At 41.1% G+C, this 16,122-nt stretch overlaps 1 protein-coding gene across 2 annotated transcripts in view; it reads right to left on the bottom strand.

Moving 5' to 3' along the window:
• Positions 1-16,122, bottom strand: part of GAB3 (GRB2 associated binding protein 3) — a 149,858-nt gene that overhangs the window by 33,463 nt on the left and 100,273 nt on the right. The window contains exons 4-6 of one of the 2 annotated variants that reach the window (XM_020975675.2): positions 13,612-14,096; positions 11,466-11,524; positions 10,131-10,353 (exon numbers count right to left, since the gene is read on the bottom strand). In XM_020975675.2, coding sequence (XP_020831334.1) covers positions 10,131-10,353; positions 11,466-11,524; positions 13,612-14,096 — 767 coding nt within the window. The remainder of the gene's footprint in view (positions 1-10,130; positions 10,354-11,465; positions 11,525-13,611; positions 14,097-16,122) is intronic. The other variant, XM_020975676.2, reaches the window with a different exon arrangement.

Below are 16,122 nucleotides of genomic sequence, written 5' to 3'. Positions count from 1 at the left end.
TACATGTCAATTCCCCCAGGAGAATGGAAACTCCTTGAGAGTAGGGACTATTTCATTTTTGTCTTTGTATAGCCAATTCTTAGCACAATCCAAGGAACATCATAGGTACATAAAAAATGTTTGTTTAATTGAATTTAATTTGAGATGATCTCTAGAGGCTTTTGGCCTCCACTTTGTGGAGCTTGCTTTATACTTGTAAAACTTCTGTATAAAATGTTCATAGTTCATGTCAATGTCTTTTCCTTTGTCCATTTCCCACTTCAGGATGTCAATGACAGAGGAAAGCCTTTAATAAGCTGGATGTGTTCTATATAGAAGATTTATGAAAACATATGGATATCAACCATAAAAGATGAGAAGATGCTGCTAATTTCTACAAGTGAAGGGAATTACTAACATAGATGACATCATGACTTCTCAAAGCATCAAATCACTGGTAGGCTTTAAAAAAATGACTGGTTAATGGGCTTCATCTCACCACCTTTAGTTACTTAAAATAGGGAATAACTACCTGCTAAGGAGAAGAATAGAGCTATGTAAAAAAAGAAACAGGCTATTTCACTCATAAGATCACAAGTATCAGGAAAAATCACAAGAGGACAGGACAGATAGACACAATTAACAATGGTTACTATTGAATGTGAATGCAATGAACTCACCCATAAAAGGGAAAGGGATAGCAAAATGGATTAGTAAGGAGAATGTGATGACTTTGCTTATCAGAAATACACTTGAAAGACCAGCAAACTCCATTATGTTTCATCTGAACTCAAAAAAGCACATGATAAAAGACAAAAATGGTAAAGATTTAACAGAAGCAAAAGAGATTAAGAAGAGGTGGCAAGAATACACAAAAGAACTATATAAGAAAGAACTGATAATCACAATGGTGTGGTTACTGATCTAGAGCCAGATATCCTGGAGAATGAAGTCAAGTGGGCTTTAGGAAGCATTGCTAAGGATAATGCTAGCAGAGGTGAAGGAATTCCAGCACCATAGATAATAAATTAATATCAATACTTAATATGTGCACCTACTATCATAACATCTAAATACTTAAAGGAGTAGTTAATTAAATAGGAGGGAGAAATAGATAGTAAAACTATAACAGTTCGGAACTAAACCTAGACAAATCTAACTAAAAGATATATATAAAAGAAGTTAAGGACTTGAATGGAACTTTAGAAAAATTGGAGATAATCAGTCTCTGGCAATTTCCAAATGGAAATGGAACAGAATTCATATATGTGTCAGCTGTGCATGGCACCTTCACCAAAACTGACCATGAACTACAGCATAAAGGCCTCACCAACAATGCAGATAAGCAGAAATACAGAATATATCATTTACTAATCACAATGCAATGAAAAGTATATTCAATAATGGACAATTAAAAAGTAATGAGAATAAGCAACAAATTTAAAGAACTGGTAGGTCAAAAACAAATTATAGAAATAATAGAAAATTTGCTCAAAGAAAACAACAATAATGAGGCAACATAAACTTATAGGATAAGGGGAAAATTTATGTCTCTGAATGCTTTCATCAACAAAAGAGTAAAAGAATAAATCAATAAATTGGGCATGAAATAAAATAAAACCTTGAATAGCAACAAATCAAAAATTCCTAAATAAATAGCAAAGTAGAAATTATTAGTATTAAAGAGAAATAAAGAAAAGTCAAAGCAATAAAACCATTGAATTGGTGAATAAAACTAGGAACTGTTTTTTTTAAAAAAAAACAAACTAATAAAAGAGATAAAGTCACTTAACCTAGTTTTTAAAAGGTAGAGAAAACTCAATTGTTCATATAAAAAAGGATAAAGGAAAAGAACTGAAGAAGAAATAAAGGAAATTATCAGAAACTATTATGCCTATCTACGTGCTAACAAAATGGAGAACTTATAGAAAATAGATGAATATTTACAAAAATATAAAACAGCTAGGTTAACAAAAGAAGAAACAGACCATTTAAATAACCCAATAGTAGGAAAAGAGATTTCCCAAGCTATAAATGAACTCCCAAAGGAGGGAAAATAACTTCAGGACCAGATGGATTTGCAGGTGAATTCTACCAAACACTTAAAGAATGATGCTACGTAAACTGTTTGAAATAATAAGAAATGAAGCACCTTTTCAACCTACTTCTATGATATATATATTGTCTTGATACATAAACCAGGGAGAGACAAAGCAGAGAAAGAAAATACAGACTAATATCTCTGAAGAACATTGATTTAAAAATGTATATAAAATGTTGCTAATAGGGCTGCAACAACATATAAGAAAGATTATACACTATTAACAAGCTAGGTTTATAACAGGAATGCAGGGTTAGTTCAATATGGCTATGAATATAACAAATCATATTAATAATATAAATAACAAAAACATGATTATATCTATAAGTGCTAAAAAGAATTTTGACAAAATCCAACACCCATCTCTATTAAAAACTCTGGAAATTATAGGAATAAATGGAATTTTCCTTAATATAGTAAATAATAACTATCTAAACCCAAGAACAAATGTTATATGTAATGGAGAAAGGTTGGAGACCTTTTAATACTGGAGACCAATAATTTTAGAGGTAAAATAAAGATACCCATAATCTCTACTACTATTTAGCACAGTGTTAGAAATCTAGCTAAAGCAATAATATAAGAAAGGAAAACTGAGGGAATATGTACAGATAAAGAGGAAACAAAATTATTGCTTTTTGCAGATGATATAATGATATCCTTAAAGAACCTTGGAGGATCAACTAAAAATTTGTGTAAAACAATGAACAATTTCAGCAAAGTTGTAGCATATAAAATAAATGCACATAATTTATCAGTATCCTATATATTACCAATAAAAGGCAAACAAGAAGACTTAGAAAGAGAAATTCAATTAAAAGTCATTGCGGAAGCTTTAAAATATTTGGGAGTATATCTACCAAGATTCACTCAGGGACTATATGCACTTAACTATAAAACACCCTTTGCAGACATAAAGATAGATCTAAATAATTGGAGAACCATCAATTTTTGTTGTTGTTCAGTCATTCAGTCAAGTCTTTGAGCCAATATAGTAATGACAATATTACCTAAGTTAATTTACTTATTCATTGCAGCACCAAACTACCAAAGGAATATTTCATAGAGCTAGAAAACATAATAAAATTCACATGGAGGAACAAAAGGGCTCTCAAGGGTAATAATGAAAAAGAAGGGGAAGAAAAAGGGTCTATCAGTACCATATCTCAAACTTAGAAAGCAGTAATCATTAAAACAATTTGGTACTGGTTTTTTAAAAATGAAAGAAATTGATCAGTGGAACAGATTAGGTATAAAACATACAGAAACAAATGAACACAGTAGCACTGTATTTGATAAACTCCATGATTCCAGTTTCTGATTAACTATTTGACAAAAACTGCTGGGAAGACTGTACACCACTCCGACAGAAATTAGATTTTTTTAGACCAATACTTCATACCATTCACCAAGATAAGATCCAAAGGGATACATGACCTAAATATAAAAGGGCACATCAGAAACAGATAAAGAGAGGAAGAAATTACCTTTGTGTAATAATAAGATCTATGGATGGGGGGAAGAGTTTATGACCAAACAAGAGACAGGCTCACAGGTTGTAAAACGGACAATTTTGATTATGTAAAATTAAAAAATTTTTGCACAAATATAATGCATTAACATAACTGATAAAAAAATCTTTGCAACAAGCTTCTCTGATAAAAGTCTCATTTCCAAAATACATAAGGAACTAATTCAAATTTTTAAGACTAGTAAGAGATAGATAGATAAATGGTCAAAGGATATGAACAGACAGTTTTTAAAGGGAGAAATCCAAGCTATCTATAATCATATAAAAAAATCTTCAAATCACTAGTAATTGGAGAAATGCAAATTAAAGCAACTTTGAGGTCACGCCTCATACCTACAAGACTGACAAAGATGACAAATGTTGGAGGGACTGTGGGAAAACAATTATACTAAGAAATTCTTGGCAGGGTTGAAAATTGGTCCAGCCATTTCCAGCCATCCTGGAAAGCGATTTGCAACTATGTCCCAAATGTTACCAAACCGTCCATACTCTTTGACCCAACTATTATTAGGCCTACACTTCAAAGAAATCAAAGAAAGAGGAAAAGGCTCCATACACACAAAATATTTATAGCAGCTCTTTTCATGGTAGTCAAAAAAATTAGAAACTTAGGCGCCATCCTCCTGTTGGGAATTGACTAGATAAATATAATGGAATATTATTGTGTCATAATAAGGAAATGGACAGTTTCAGAGGAAACTAGGAAGACTTTTATGAATTGATGTAGAGTAAAGTGAATAGAAGTAGGAGAATAATTTACATAATGATAACCTAGAGAAAAACAACTTTGAAAGACTTCAGAATTCTGATTAAGGCAGTGTTAAGCCATGAGTTCAAAAGAACAAAGATACAGCAATGCCCCTCACTTCCTGAGAGAGAAGTGATGAACTTAAAATGCAGATAGAAACATAATTATGACTAAGATAGGAATTTGTTTCACTGGATTATGTAGACATTATATGTCTTAGGGGCTTTGTTTTTCCAGTCTATTTTTTAAAATTTGCTCAATGTGGGTTGGGAAGGGGATTAGAAGGAGGGACAGGTTAATTTTAAAAATGCTTGTAAATAAATTTAAAATTTTTTTAAAGTCATAATTTGACATTTTAAATTTTTAAAATTATTTTATTTTTTCCCAATTATATGTAAAAACTTTTTAACCTTTTTTTTTTTAATAATTTCAAATTCCAAATTCTCTCCCATTCTCCTTCCCCTCCTGCATCATTGAGAAGGCAAAGAATTTGCATGTGCAGTCATGCAAAACATTTCCAATATTGGTCACATTGTGAAAGAAAACAGATAAAAAATTCCCAAGAAAAATAAAGTTAAAAAAAAAGCCAGTATGTTTCGATCTGCCTTCAGATTCTATCAGTTATTTCTCTGAATGTGGATAGCATTTTTCATCATAGGTCCTTCAGAATTGTCTTGGATCTTTGTACTGCTGAGACTAGCTAACTTATTCACAGTCAATCATTGTACAATATTGCTGTTACTGTGTACAATGTTCTCTTGATTCTGCTCACTTGTTTTTCTGAAAGCCTCTTGCTTTCAATGGTTTCTAATAGCACAATAGTATTCTATCACAGTCCTATATCACAACTTGCTCAGCCACTCCCCAATTGATGGGCATCCCCTCAATTCTCAATTCTTTGCCATCGCAAAAAGAGCTGCTATAAATGTTTTTGTACAAGTAGGTCCTTTTCCTTTTTTATCTCTTTGAGATGCAGACCTAGTAGTGGTACTGTTATGCACAGTTTGATAGCCCTTTGGGTATAGTTCCAAACTGGTCTCCAGAATAGTTGGATCAGTTCATAGCTCCACCAACAGTGTATTAGCATCCCAATTTTCCCACATCCCCTCCAATTTGTCATTTGTCTTTTCTATCACATTAGCCAATCTTATAGGTGTGAAGCAGTACCTCAGTTTCAATTTTTATTTCTCTAATCAATAGTGATTTAGAGCATTTCCTTATATGACATAGCTCTGATTTCTTCTGAAAATTGCCTGTTCATATCCTTTGACCATTTATCATTTGGGGAATGCTCATATTATTATAAATTTGACTGAGTTCTCTATATATTTGAGAGATGGAGCCCTTATTAGAAAAACTTGCTGTGAAAGTTTTCCCCAGTTTTCTGGGGAAACCTTTTCTTTCACAATGTGACTAACATGGAAATGTTTTCCATGACAGTACATGCATAACCTTTCTCAAACCTTTCCATCTAATCCTGGCTGCATTGGTTTTGTTTGTGCAACACCTTTTTAATTTAATATAATGAAAATTATCCATTTTACATTTCATCATGCTCTCTGTCTCTTGTTTGGTAATAAATTGTTCCCTTCTCCATTGATTTGAGAAGTAAACTATTCCTTGATCCTCTAATTTGCTTATGGTATCACCTTTTATGTTTAAATTATGTACCCATTTTGACCTTATCTTGGTATACAGTGGGAGGTGTTGGTCTATACCTAGTTTCTACCAAATTGCTTTCCAGTTTTCCCAGCAATTTTTGTCAAATAGTGAATTCTTGTTCCAAAAGCTTGCATCTTTGGGTTTATCAAATACTAGATTACTATGGTCATTTACTCCTGTGTACTATGTACCTAATTGATCCACCACTCTATTTCTTGGCCAGTACCAAATTGTTTTGATGATTATCACTTTATAATACAGTTTGAGATCTGGTACAGCTAGGACACCTTCCTTCATATTTCAATTATTACTAAATAGTGTTTATTCAAGGCCTGATTCTATCCCTAGGTCTGAGAAGAATGAATTCCTCCTGACTTGCTTTCCTCCCAAGGAGGGAGTTGTGCCCAACTGAGATTTCTGTCCAGAGTGGTAAGAATAGCCCTTGAGCTGCTTCTCAGCTGTCACAAGTGCCAACAGGCACCGTGCCCTGCTTATACTGTGAGCTAATAAGAGGCACAGGCTTATTGGGCATTCTTAGCACTTCTAGCCATATGGGTTCCTTCTGACTCTATGAGGAGATTTTCCAATAAGAATCATCCTGACAACAGATCGAGTCCTTGTCCAGTGGTTCTAACCCTTAGCTGGTCCTAATGGGCTTGGGGCTCCCATAGGGCCTATTCCTGTTCTCACTTCCTTTCAGTCAAGCTAACCAGAAGAGACCTTTACAATCACAGACCAGAACAGGCTTTCAAATGGAGATAGAAAAAGCAGTTGATGCATTGCTTGTGTGTATAGCTGTGGGTGTTTCTAGCTTCAGATGTGAAGGTGTAGGTATTTGAGTGTGTGTGTGTGTGTGTGTGTGTGTGTGTGTGTGTGTGTAAGCACAGCCATGTAGGTAAGATAGATGACCAGATTATCTTAGGTAGACTAGCCACAGCTTGGAGATGCTGGCCTCATGCAGATATGCCCTATTTCTATCAGTATGTCTGGCCACTAAGTCTGGGGCAGGTGGTCAACTTCTTGCCACCAGAGTGTCCATACTAGCTGGAGTTTCAGCCACAGTTAACCACCTTGCCCACCTCACTGGTGAGGCAGCTGCTGTTGTCATTGCCTGTGCCAAGCAAGCAGGGCAAGAGGGAGGGAAGAACAAGGTTATAGGAAGGAAAAGGAGAAAGGAAGGAGAGGGCTGCCAGGAGAGACAGGAACCAGGCTATCCAGTGCTGCTCCAGATAACAACCAGGGAGAAACTAGCAGGCAGGTAGGGAGAGAGGGAACTGATAAGAATGTGCCATGGACTCCACCTTTGTGGAGGTGACCCTATCTCTAAACTGTCAGCTTGTACTCAGGAAGCAATGGTCTGGTTATATCAGGCTGAAAGCCAAGTGGGAGGAGTCTGGGGACTGAGTGCTAGCTTCAGGGGCTAGTCCCACAGTTAGTTTGTTTGGTTTGAATTCTTCTTCATGTCTACTCAAGATAAACTGAGCAGACAGATGGGGCTGAAGACAGCCCTAGAGGCTTTTCACCCTCCTGTGTCTCTGTGCTTCTCTTCCTCCATCTCCAGCCATGGCTCTATACTGGCCTCACCTCACTCAGAGTGCTCACCTCCCTAATCAGGCTTCTGAGAGTGAAGACTTTGCATGCACTAGCTAGAAAGTCAAGAGGGCCCCAGGAAGTTCCTTAGGGCAGATCTTTACTTTCCCCCCACTAGGGATCAGGCTCACTTTTGTAAGACAGTGAGTGGGAGAGTATCAGATTCAACAAGCAAGCTGTTTCTCCAACTTCAATTGCAAAAAATACAGATTTACCACCTGGCAGAAGGCCATAGCCTTGAGGACATCAAAGTCGCCATGAGGCTCATATATTGGTGGTGAAATACAAGATGTAGGAACTTAAGTCTCCTGATCATTTGGTTTTTGGTCGTTCTTATGTAATGAAGTCAGAAGTGTAAACTTCCAAAAGGGAAGGGGAAGGGAATAAGCATTTATTAAGTGCCTACTATGTGCCAGGCACTGTGCTAAGCACTTTACAAATATTATCTTATTTGATTCTCACAAAAACTCTGTGAGGTAGGTGCTATTATCCCCATTTTACAGTTGAGGAAACTGAGGCAGAGATTAAGTGATTGCCCAGGGTTACACAGTAAGTGTTTGAGGACTCAGGTCTTCCTGACTCCAGGGCCAGCAATTGTGCCACCTAATTGTCTCTGAAAATATTGACCTAGAAAATAGAAATCTCAACCTCCAATGAAGGAATTTGCCAATTGTACCTCCCTCCTCCAAAAATCCTGGAGTAAGGGTGGGGACTCCTTTCATTGGAGTAGTGGAATGGAGCTCTTCCACCTATTCCCCAGCATTAAACTCCTCACCTAAAAATGGTTTCCTTTGTTGTACTTCTTGAGTGAATGAATCAATCAGAATGAAGTATGAACAAGGTCTTTATACCTCCTTGAATCAATTGAAAGCATTGAGTGAGAAACTATTTCAGAATTGGAGAGAGATTCTGAGGGTTTAGTAGTGGAGAGGAAGGAGTGGGGATATGACAGAAAAAATGGGCATCCCAGGGGTAACAAGTGAAAGGAGAAAGAGAAGGGAGAACTGAGTTGTTTCAGAGAAAGGAAATTTTGAGGAGGGCCATCAGCCCTATAAGCATCCTGGAGCAGAAGATCTGGGCTGATGCCACCAGTTGTACCCATCTATTCAAGGGCTTAGGGAAGTTCCAAGAAATGATCTGCTTTCTCCCTCAAATTCCCCTCTCAGTGCCTACCAACAGGCTTGTAACCCAATTTTACCTCAACAACAGAGATGGCAGAGGTTAACTAGAGATAGATAAAAATGTAAATTAAGGCAAGGAATCTAACTTCTGCCTAAATATTGATTAGGAAGTTGGGAGCCAAAATGGCAAAGTAGCAGCAAAAAGTACAGTGACCTTCCCCCCAACCCCAAATCCTCCAAATTGATATAGAAAATGCACCAGAGTGAATCTAGATGGGGAAATCCAAGAAAAAGTCATGATGAGTAATTTTTCCAACCACTGTCAGCATAGGGAGAAATACAAAGAGGTCTATGGACACTGGGGAGGGGGTTTGGCCAGGAGTGGGCTGCTCAGAGAGGGCATACACCAGGAAACCTCATGCAGGGTATGAAAACATGTGCCAATTGGAAGCTTTGTTGCCCACTACCCAGTTCCAGGTCAAGATCCAGGGTGGATTCAGAAGGGGACCTTCACCCAATGGTGGTGTTTCAGGGTAAGGAGCTCTCACAGGCCTTAAGTGTTATCCAAGAGAAGAGCAAAGAGCAGCTTCTGCTTTCTGCAGAGGAGTAGCCAGCGCAGGAATTATGGACCAAAGGAAACAGCAGAGCTTCCCAATTGGCTGATAGGGGCAGAGTCCAATAGCATCTACAGTTACTCAGACCCAAACCCATGTCAGGAACTAAGACTAGGGGGACAGTGACCAGACTTTACCATGGACCAAACCACTTTGGGAGCACTGATAGCTTGCAGGTTCCCAGCCTGTCCCTGAGACCCTGGAAAAACAGAACAATCAATACTCCAAGAAAGCAGTAACAGGACCAGCCTAAACTTTCCCTCCAGAAGTGCAGAGAGCCTGGTCTTAATATCAAGTCCAAAATCTGGAAATAGGCTGGAAGAATGAGCAAACAAACAAATAAAAATCCCACCATAAAAAGCTATTGGGGTGACAGAGATGCTCAAGGCACAGATCCAGAAGAGAAAGACTCCAAAACAACTACAAGCAAAACCTCAAATAAAAACACAACTTGGACACAAATTCAACTAGAATTCTTTTTTTAAAAAATTAAAAAAAAATTTTTTTTTAGAATTCTTGGAAGAGAAAAATCAATAATTTAAAATAAAACATTTTTGTCAATGAAATGAGAACACAAGAGGAAGAAATTGGAAAAGAAATGAGAGCTATGGAAGAAAGAATTGGAAAAATAATTAATAGTTTGGCACAAGATGTACAAAAACTTGCCCAAGCAACAAACCTAATAATGATAGCTCATGATAACTCCAGCTCCCTTCAACATCTCATCTGCTCAGGTGCTGATCTGCCCTAATCCTACCTCCTCTACAATGGAGAAGCCACTTACATCTCCTTCGGGGCTTCAGGTCTCGATTCACTGGGGGCGGCTCCAAGTCTGTAGGAAGCTCTGCCAGGGGGCTGGAAAGTCTCTCAGGGCTGCTCATTGCAATGTAACCATCTGCATTGCTTTCTGGTCCAGAGCCAGCAGAGGAGATGCTGGGATGCATGGGGACATAACTGTCTTCAGAGCTCCCTGGTAGGGAGGATGGTGGCAAGGTGAACCGACAGGGCTGCAAGAAGAATCAGGAAGTCAGCACCTCGGATCCTTTGTCCAGCCTGGGCCTGACTCCTGAAAGCCTGGAGACAACAGGCACTGAAGGCTGTGTATATCCTTCCCACTATCTCAGCAACACTCAACAAAAAAGCAACAGATGGGGAACTCTTCCTCCACTGCTGTCCTGAACTTGGCCAGGACGTACATCCAGGGTTCTCCAAGTATCTGTTAAATTGGAGGGGCTGGTGGGCATCTGCCTCTGGGAACCAGCAGGACTCAACTTTGAACAGGCTGGCTACAGGGAGAGGAGCTGTCAGCCACTGGCCCTCTCAATTATGCTCCCAAGGCAAGAGAGGGGAGAAGGATTGACCCAGGGAAGAGAGTCCCCCTTGCAGACGTAGAAGCTAAAACAGTCAAATGCTGGCCTGAGGAAAGCAGATGAGGGCAAGCTCTCGGGATGGTTTGGACAGTGCCAGAGAATGACGGCTGCCCAAAGGAGCAGCCAGGTGGCTGCTCCTTCAGTGCCAATTCAGAGTGACATTTCCTATGTGCTCTCAGGTGAGCAAAACATTTCACAGATATGATCTTGTTTGACTCTCATAAGCACCTAGGAGGTAGGAGCTGCAGGGCTTACTCATCTCCATCTTCCACACAGAGGTAGGATCTTGCCTATAGGCAAACAACGAAGAAGCTGCAGAGGCAGACTTCAACCTAAAGTGTCTTCTAGCTCAAAGCCCAGCAGTGGGTTGCTTTTTCCACCAATGGAGTAGTACCTGTCAGCTAGAAACACCCTGGGGTAAGGGGGCAGGGACAGGAAAAGAGCCTGCGGGACAACCCCAAGAGAGTCTTGGGTCTCTTCAAGGCAGACTCCACAGTGTGGCTTCAGACTTCCACATGTGACAGAAAATCTATTTGCTGGAGAAGCCTGCATTTCCCTGCCAAGGAGTTTGGTTAGGGTCTAGCTCAATTTATTTTGAGTGAAGGGCTAAGTGACCCAGTCAGTCTGAAGAAGGGAAGGAATTGGGAAGCTATCAAAATAAAATAAAATTAACAACAACAAACCAACCACTCCTCCAACTGATTTGGAATTTAAAGAAAAGTTTAAAGAAACCAAAATGCCACACTTACCAAATTCAAACTGAGCCTCTTGTCCCGGTGGGATCGCAGGGAACTGCCTTCTCTGTCAGCTGCAAACCAAAGCACACCAGACATTGTCATCAATTACTGTCCTAGAGGACCTCATCATGTGATGGGGCTTGGTCAACCTAATCCTTGCCCTCTGAGGGAGCTCCCAGTCCAGACAGGAACACAGGACATGTACAATACAAGGTAACACAAGTTAAGGGCCCAGTGAGTCTCAGGCTTATAAGCATTCAAAGGGAGACATCACTGGGGTTTCACAATGAATGTGAGACTTGAGTTGTGATTCCAAAGATGGGTAATATTAGAAAGCAATATGGAAAGGGAGAACATTCTAGAAAGTAGCAACCACTCAGAACTAGGATGGAGTTTAATCTGTAGATATAGTCAGTTCTCCATTAATGCAGGGGGCTCCATGGCCCCACCCTCTCCAGGGTTCTGGGCCCTTTGCCTCCAGAGCAGCTTCAGTGCCTGGAGCAGATGTCCCCTGGCATACTGACACCACTGACCCAGCAGATATCAGATTTTCATAATATGAATTTCTGTAAATTTATGTGAATTTAATAAGGGGAGAACTGTCTGTAATAGGGAGCCAGTCAAGATTTTTGAGCAGGTGAGTGATACGATATGAGCTGTTCATTAGGAAGAGTATATTAAAAACCTCCTTCTCACCAAATAAGGCTCACACAACCTCAGAGTTGGAAGGTTTAGCAGAGGGCAGTGAGTCCAACCTGGACCTTCCTTCTCCAGACAACCTAACCAACCAATCTCTGCTTGAAGACTTGAAGTGAGAGGACACATCCCACCTTCCAAGGCATCCCTTTCTACCCTGGGACAGCTCTGCCACTTTTACCCATTACCTTGGAAAAGATATCACAGAGCTCTGGCCAGTCTAGTGAAAAGACACCAGCACCTCAGCCGCACCAGTGGGGGCTTGGGAGCTATGGTGGTGAATGGATGCTGGCCTGCAGAGTACCTTGCACCTAGAGCACTACATTCCCAAGGTCTGTTCTGTGCGACCAAGCAGAATGAGGTAAACCCTTCCTTCGATGGATTTTCCTCAGCTCTTGTCCTCCCCAACCTCCTCTGAACCTCATTTGACACCCCACCTTCTGTGCTACCTCCTCTTTCTGAATACTCTTCTCCCTTCACTTCTGTGACGTGGCTTTTTCCTACCTCTGATTACTCCTTTGATCTGCTCTGGATCCTTTTACTCCTTTAATATAGGGATTCCCCAAGGCTCTGTCTTAGACCCTCCTCTTTTACTTCTCCATTCCCACGGCTCAAATGATCGCTTTTATATGGAAGCCTCTCAGATCTATACCTCTAATCCTTATCACTTCTGGAACCTTGAGGGAGAAGTAGAAAAATGCTCCCAAATCACTGAGGTTATGAGGCTGGATGGTGGTGCCATTGGTAAGATAATCACAGAGGAAGAGCTGGTTTTAAGGAAAAGATGATTTGGTTTTGGCATTAGTGAATTGGAAATGCCAGTGGGACATCCAGGAAGAGATGTCCTGGAAGCAGGGGAAGATGTGGGTCCAGGACACAGAAGAGAGGTCAGGGCTAGAGAAAAATCTGAGTCATCTTCATTGAAATGATAGTTAAGGCCCTGTAGTGAATGAGAATGCCAAAGGAGAGAATGGTGAGAGAGAAGAGGAGAGGGTTGGGAGCAGAGCTTTAGAAGAATGCCCACATTGAGAAAGTTGGGGAAGGATGAAGACCCAGCTTGTACCATTTGGTCTGCTTTCCCTCTCCCATCCCCTATGCCCATCTTTCAGAGCCCAACTGGGCTTCTTCCACACAGGTTTCCCTAATCTCACCAATTTCTGCCATCACAAAGGATCTTACTTTCCTTTCTCCTATCTTTTCAACAAGGAAGAATGATGCTGATCATTTAGCACAGTACCTGGCACATAGTAGGTGCTTAATAAATTCTTGTTGACTGATTGTTGACTAACTGATTTCCCTATGCACTCCTGCCTTCCTTTCTTTTTCTTTCTTTTTTTAGGCAATCAGGGTTAAGTGACTTGCCCAGGGTCACACAGCTAGTAAGTGTCACCATCTAGCTGCCCCCCAGCCTTCCTTTCTTACTGAGATAGTTGGGGGCGCATGGAGGGAAGGGCATACTTACCTCTACAGCTTCTGACAGCATCTAAACTGGACAAGGAGATTCTTCTTGGAACTCCAACCCACTGAGTCCTCCTGCTGCTGCTAGTGATGCTGCTGCTATGACCATCCCACAGGGGTCTCTCCTCCTGGCGCTGTTCCATGAAATGGCTTGGTTTGGGAGGGCGAGGGGGTGGAGTGTTTGGTATGTCTTCTCCTGTTATTCCACAGGAAAACATGGCTGGGCCCTTGGCCACCTGAAAGGTGGGGGCTAAGGGGCTCCCCAGCAAAGGCAAAGGTGATGAGCAGTCACTGGATGGTCCACTGAAATTGATACAGCCAGCCAGAGCAGCATGGCCCCCAGGGGACACCATATCCTGAAGTCCATTCCCACTGCACAAAGAGGGCAACATGTGATTGGATGCCTGGGGCTGAAGGGAGTCAACAAAGACCTCATCAGATGAAGTTTGTTCCAGGGATCGGTCTGAATTTGACCAGGCATCACATCTGCTGAGAGCAAGAGGGGAAGCAAATAGCATGAGCAAGTGTGAGGACCAGAATTCTCTTGGTTTAGGTGCCATGGCAAGAAACCCCAGTGTACTGCAACTAGCCCCAAGCCCCAGTGGCCTGCTGGCCTGAGCTTGAAGAGGCCCTGCTCAACTGGGGGGGGGTGTCACTGTGGCCTTGCCATTTAGGGGGTCACCATGGCTTTGCCATCCCATTCCACTTGGTTCAATGTGCCAGCTGTTTATTGAGAACCTTCTATATAAAGAAGGGTCCATGCCCTCATTTCAATATCATAATCACTTCTGTTTGCACTGCTGAGCTTTGGGGTATGGAAAGGGGTGAGTGAGGATAAGGAGGTTTAGTTCAGTTTGATGGCCAATGAAACCAGGGCTCAGAGAGGTCAGGTGATCAACCATAACACAGCTACTAACTGTTGGATCCCCATCTCCTCATGGCTTTCTAATATCCACCCCTGGAGCATGTTCTGATTTTTTCTTCTTTGTAATTATGTGTAGTTTCCAGGATATACCTCAAGAGGATAGGAGCCCCAAAGAAGCCAGTGACTCCAGCCCTGAGGTGGGGTTGAAATTATATCAATAGTCAAGAATGAGGGAAAAGTGTTGGGTCCCAAATGGCCATTGCATGTGGCTATCAGGTTAGCTCAGCCCGGGTGGGCCTTGGTTCAAAAATCTAGGAACCTGGAACATGGAAAAACTACAATTTGAATTACCTCAATATTTTTCTCAACATTGGCTAGCTAAGGGCAGAGCTTATGTAAGGCACCCCTCAGCTCACTGTAAACCTAGGCCCAGTCCACAGCCTACCCCCTCTACTTCATCACTTGATGCAGCTGTGACATTACCGACCATTTCCACCACCTGATGCTGATGGGAGATGAGACTCTCTCCTCCTCCTCCACCCAGCTCTGTTGCTACCAACAATAGCTCCCCCCCGGGAGAAGGAGCAGGTCAGATGGTGAGAAAAGAGTGGGGGGAGGGATGAAGAGAGCAGAGGAGAGGAGAATGAGGAGGGGTGATGAAGAGAGGAAAAGAAAATGAGAAGAGGAGAATGAGGAGGGGATGAAGAGAGGAGAGAAGAATGAGGAGAGGAGATGGAGAGGAGAATGAGGAGGGGGGATGAAGAGAGGAAAAGAGAATGAAAAGAGGAGAGGAGAATGACCTCTGAAGTCCCTACACTCTACATCTTAGATACTAGGATTCAATTTAGCAACCATTTATTAAGCTTCCACCATAAGCAGCACTATGACAGTCCCCACCTTCAAAGAATTTACTCTCTGGTGGAGGAACAGGTTACTGCCCCAGATAAGCCAACACATGAAAAATGCCTCATTGATGCAAGCACAGGCTTTGGGAGGGCCAGAAATAAGGCTGCCTGGAGGAGGGGGCATTCAAGCTGGACTCTGCAGAAAGTGGGAGGGGGAGCAGAGAATGTGGATGCCATTCCAGGCAGAGTTCTGAGAGCAGAAATTTTGAGCTGGAAGGGAGGGGTCTTGTAGACCATCTTGCCTAACTTCCTCATTTTATTTTTTTTCCCATTTTATGTTCGTTTTATTCTAAACTTAAAACACCAAAGAAAATGAGCATTTGCATATATAATGCTGAAAAGAAAAATAGGATTGTACATGGAACCGTGGGTCTTCATTATGTACATATGCCTTTTCTTTTGAAGTCTATAAGAAAATCAACACATCATTTTCTCAGCTGACTTATTTGTCTGTGATTCCTTCTATTCTCTTCTCACTGAGGGAGGGGGTATGGAACCTTAGCCTGAGTTCCCTTCTCCTTCCCACCTCACTTTACAGAAATAGAAAATGCTTGTGTCTTGTCCAAGGTCACTCAGGAAACAGTGTCAGCAAAGTCCCAGGGAAGGGAAGGGAAGGCACAGACTGTGTACAAGGGGCCAAGAGTGAGTAGTCCAGCTTAGCTGGGGTGTGGAAGGTACAGAGCAGTCTAATATGAGCTCAGGCTGGGAAGGGAGGGGCTGGCTGGGCCTGGACTGTGGAGGGCCT

This window comes from Phascolarctos cinereus, unplaced genomic scaffold, assembly GCF_003287225.1.
Source record: "Phascolarctos cinereus isolate Bilbo 61053 unplaced genomic scaffold, phaCin_HiC Scaffold_8;HRSCAF=390, whole genome shotgun sequence".
In the NCBI taxonomy this organism is placed as follows: Eukaryota; Metazoa; Chordata; class Mammalia; order Diprotodontia; family Phascolarctidae; genus Phascolarctos; species Phascolarctos cinereus.
This window is presented reverse-complemented; position numbering and strand designations above follow the sequence as displayed.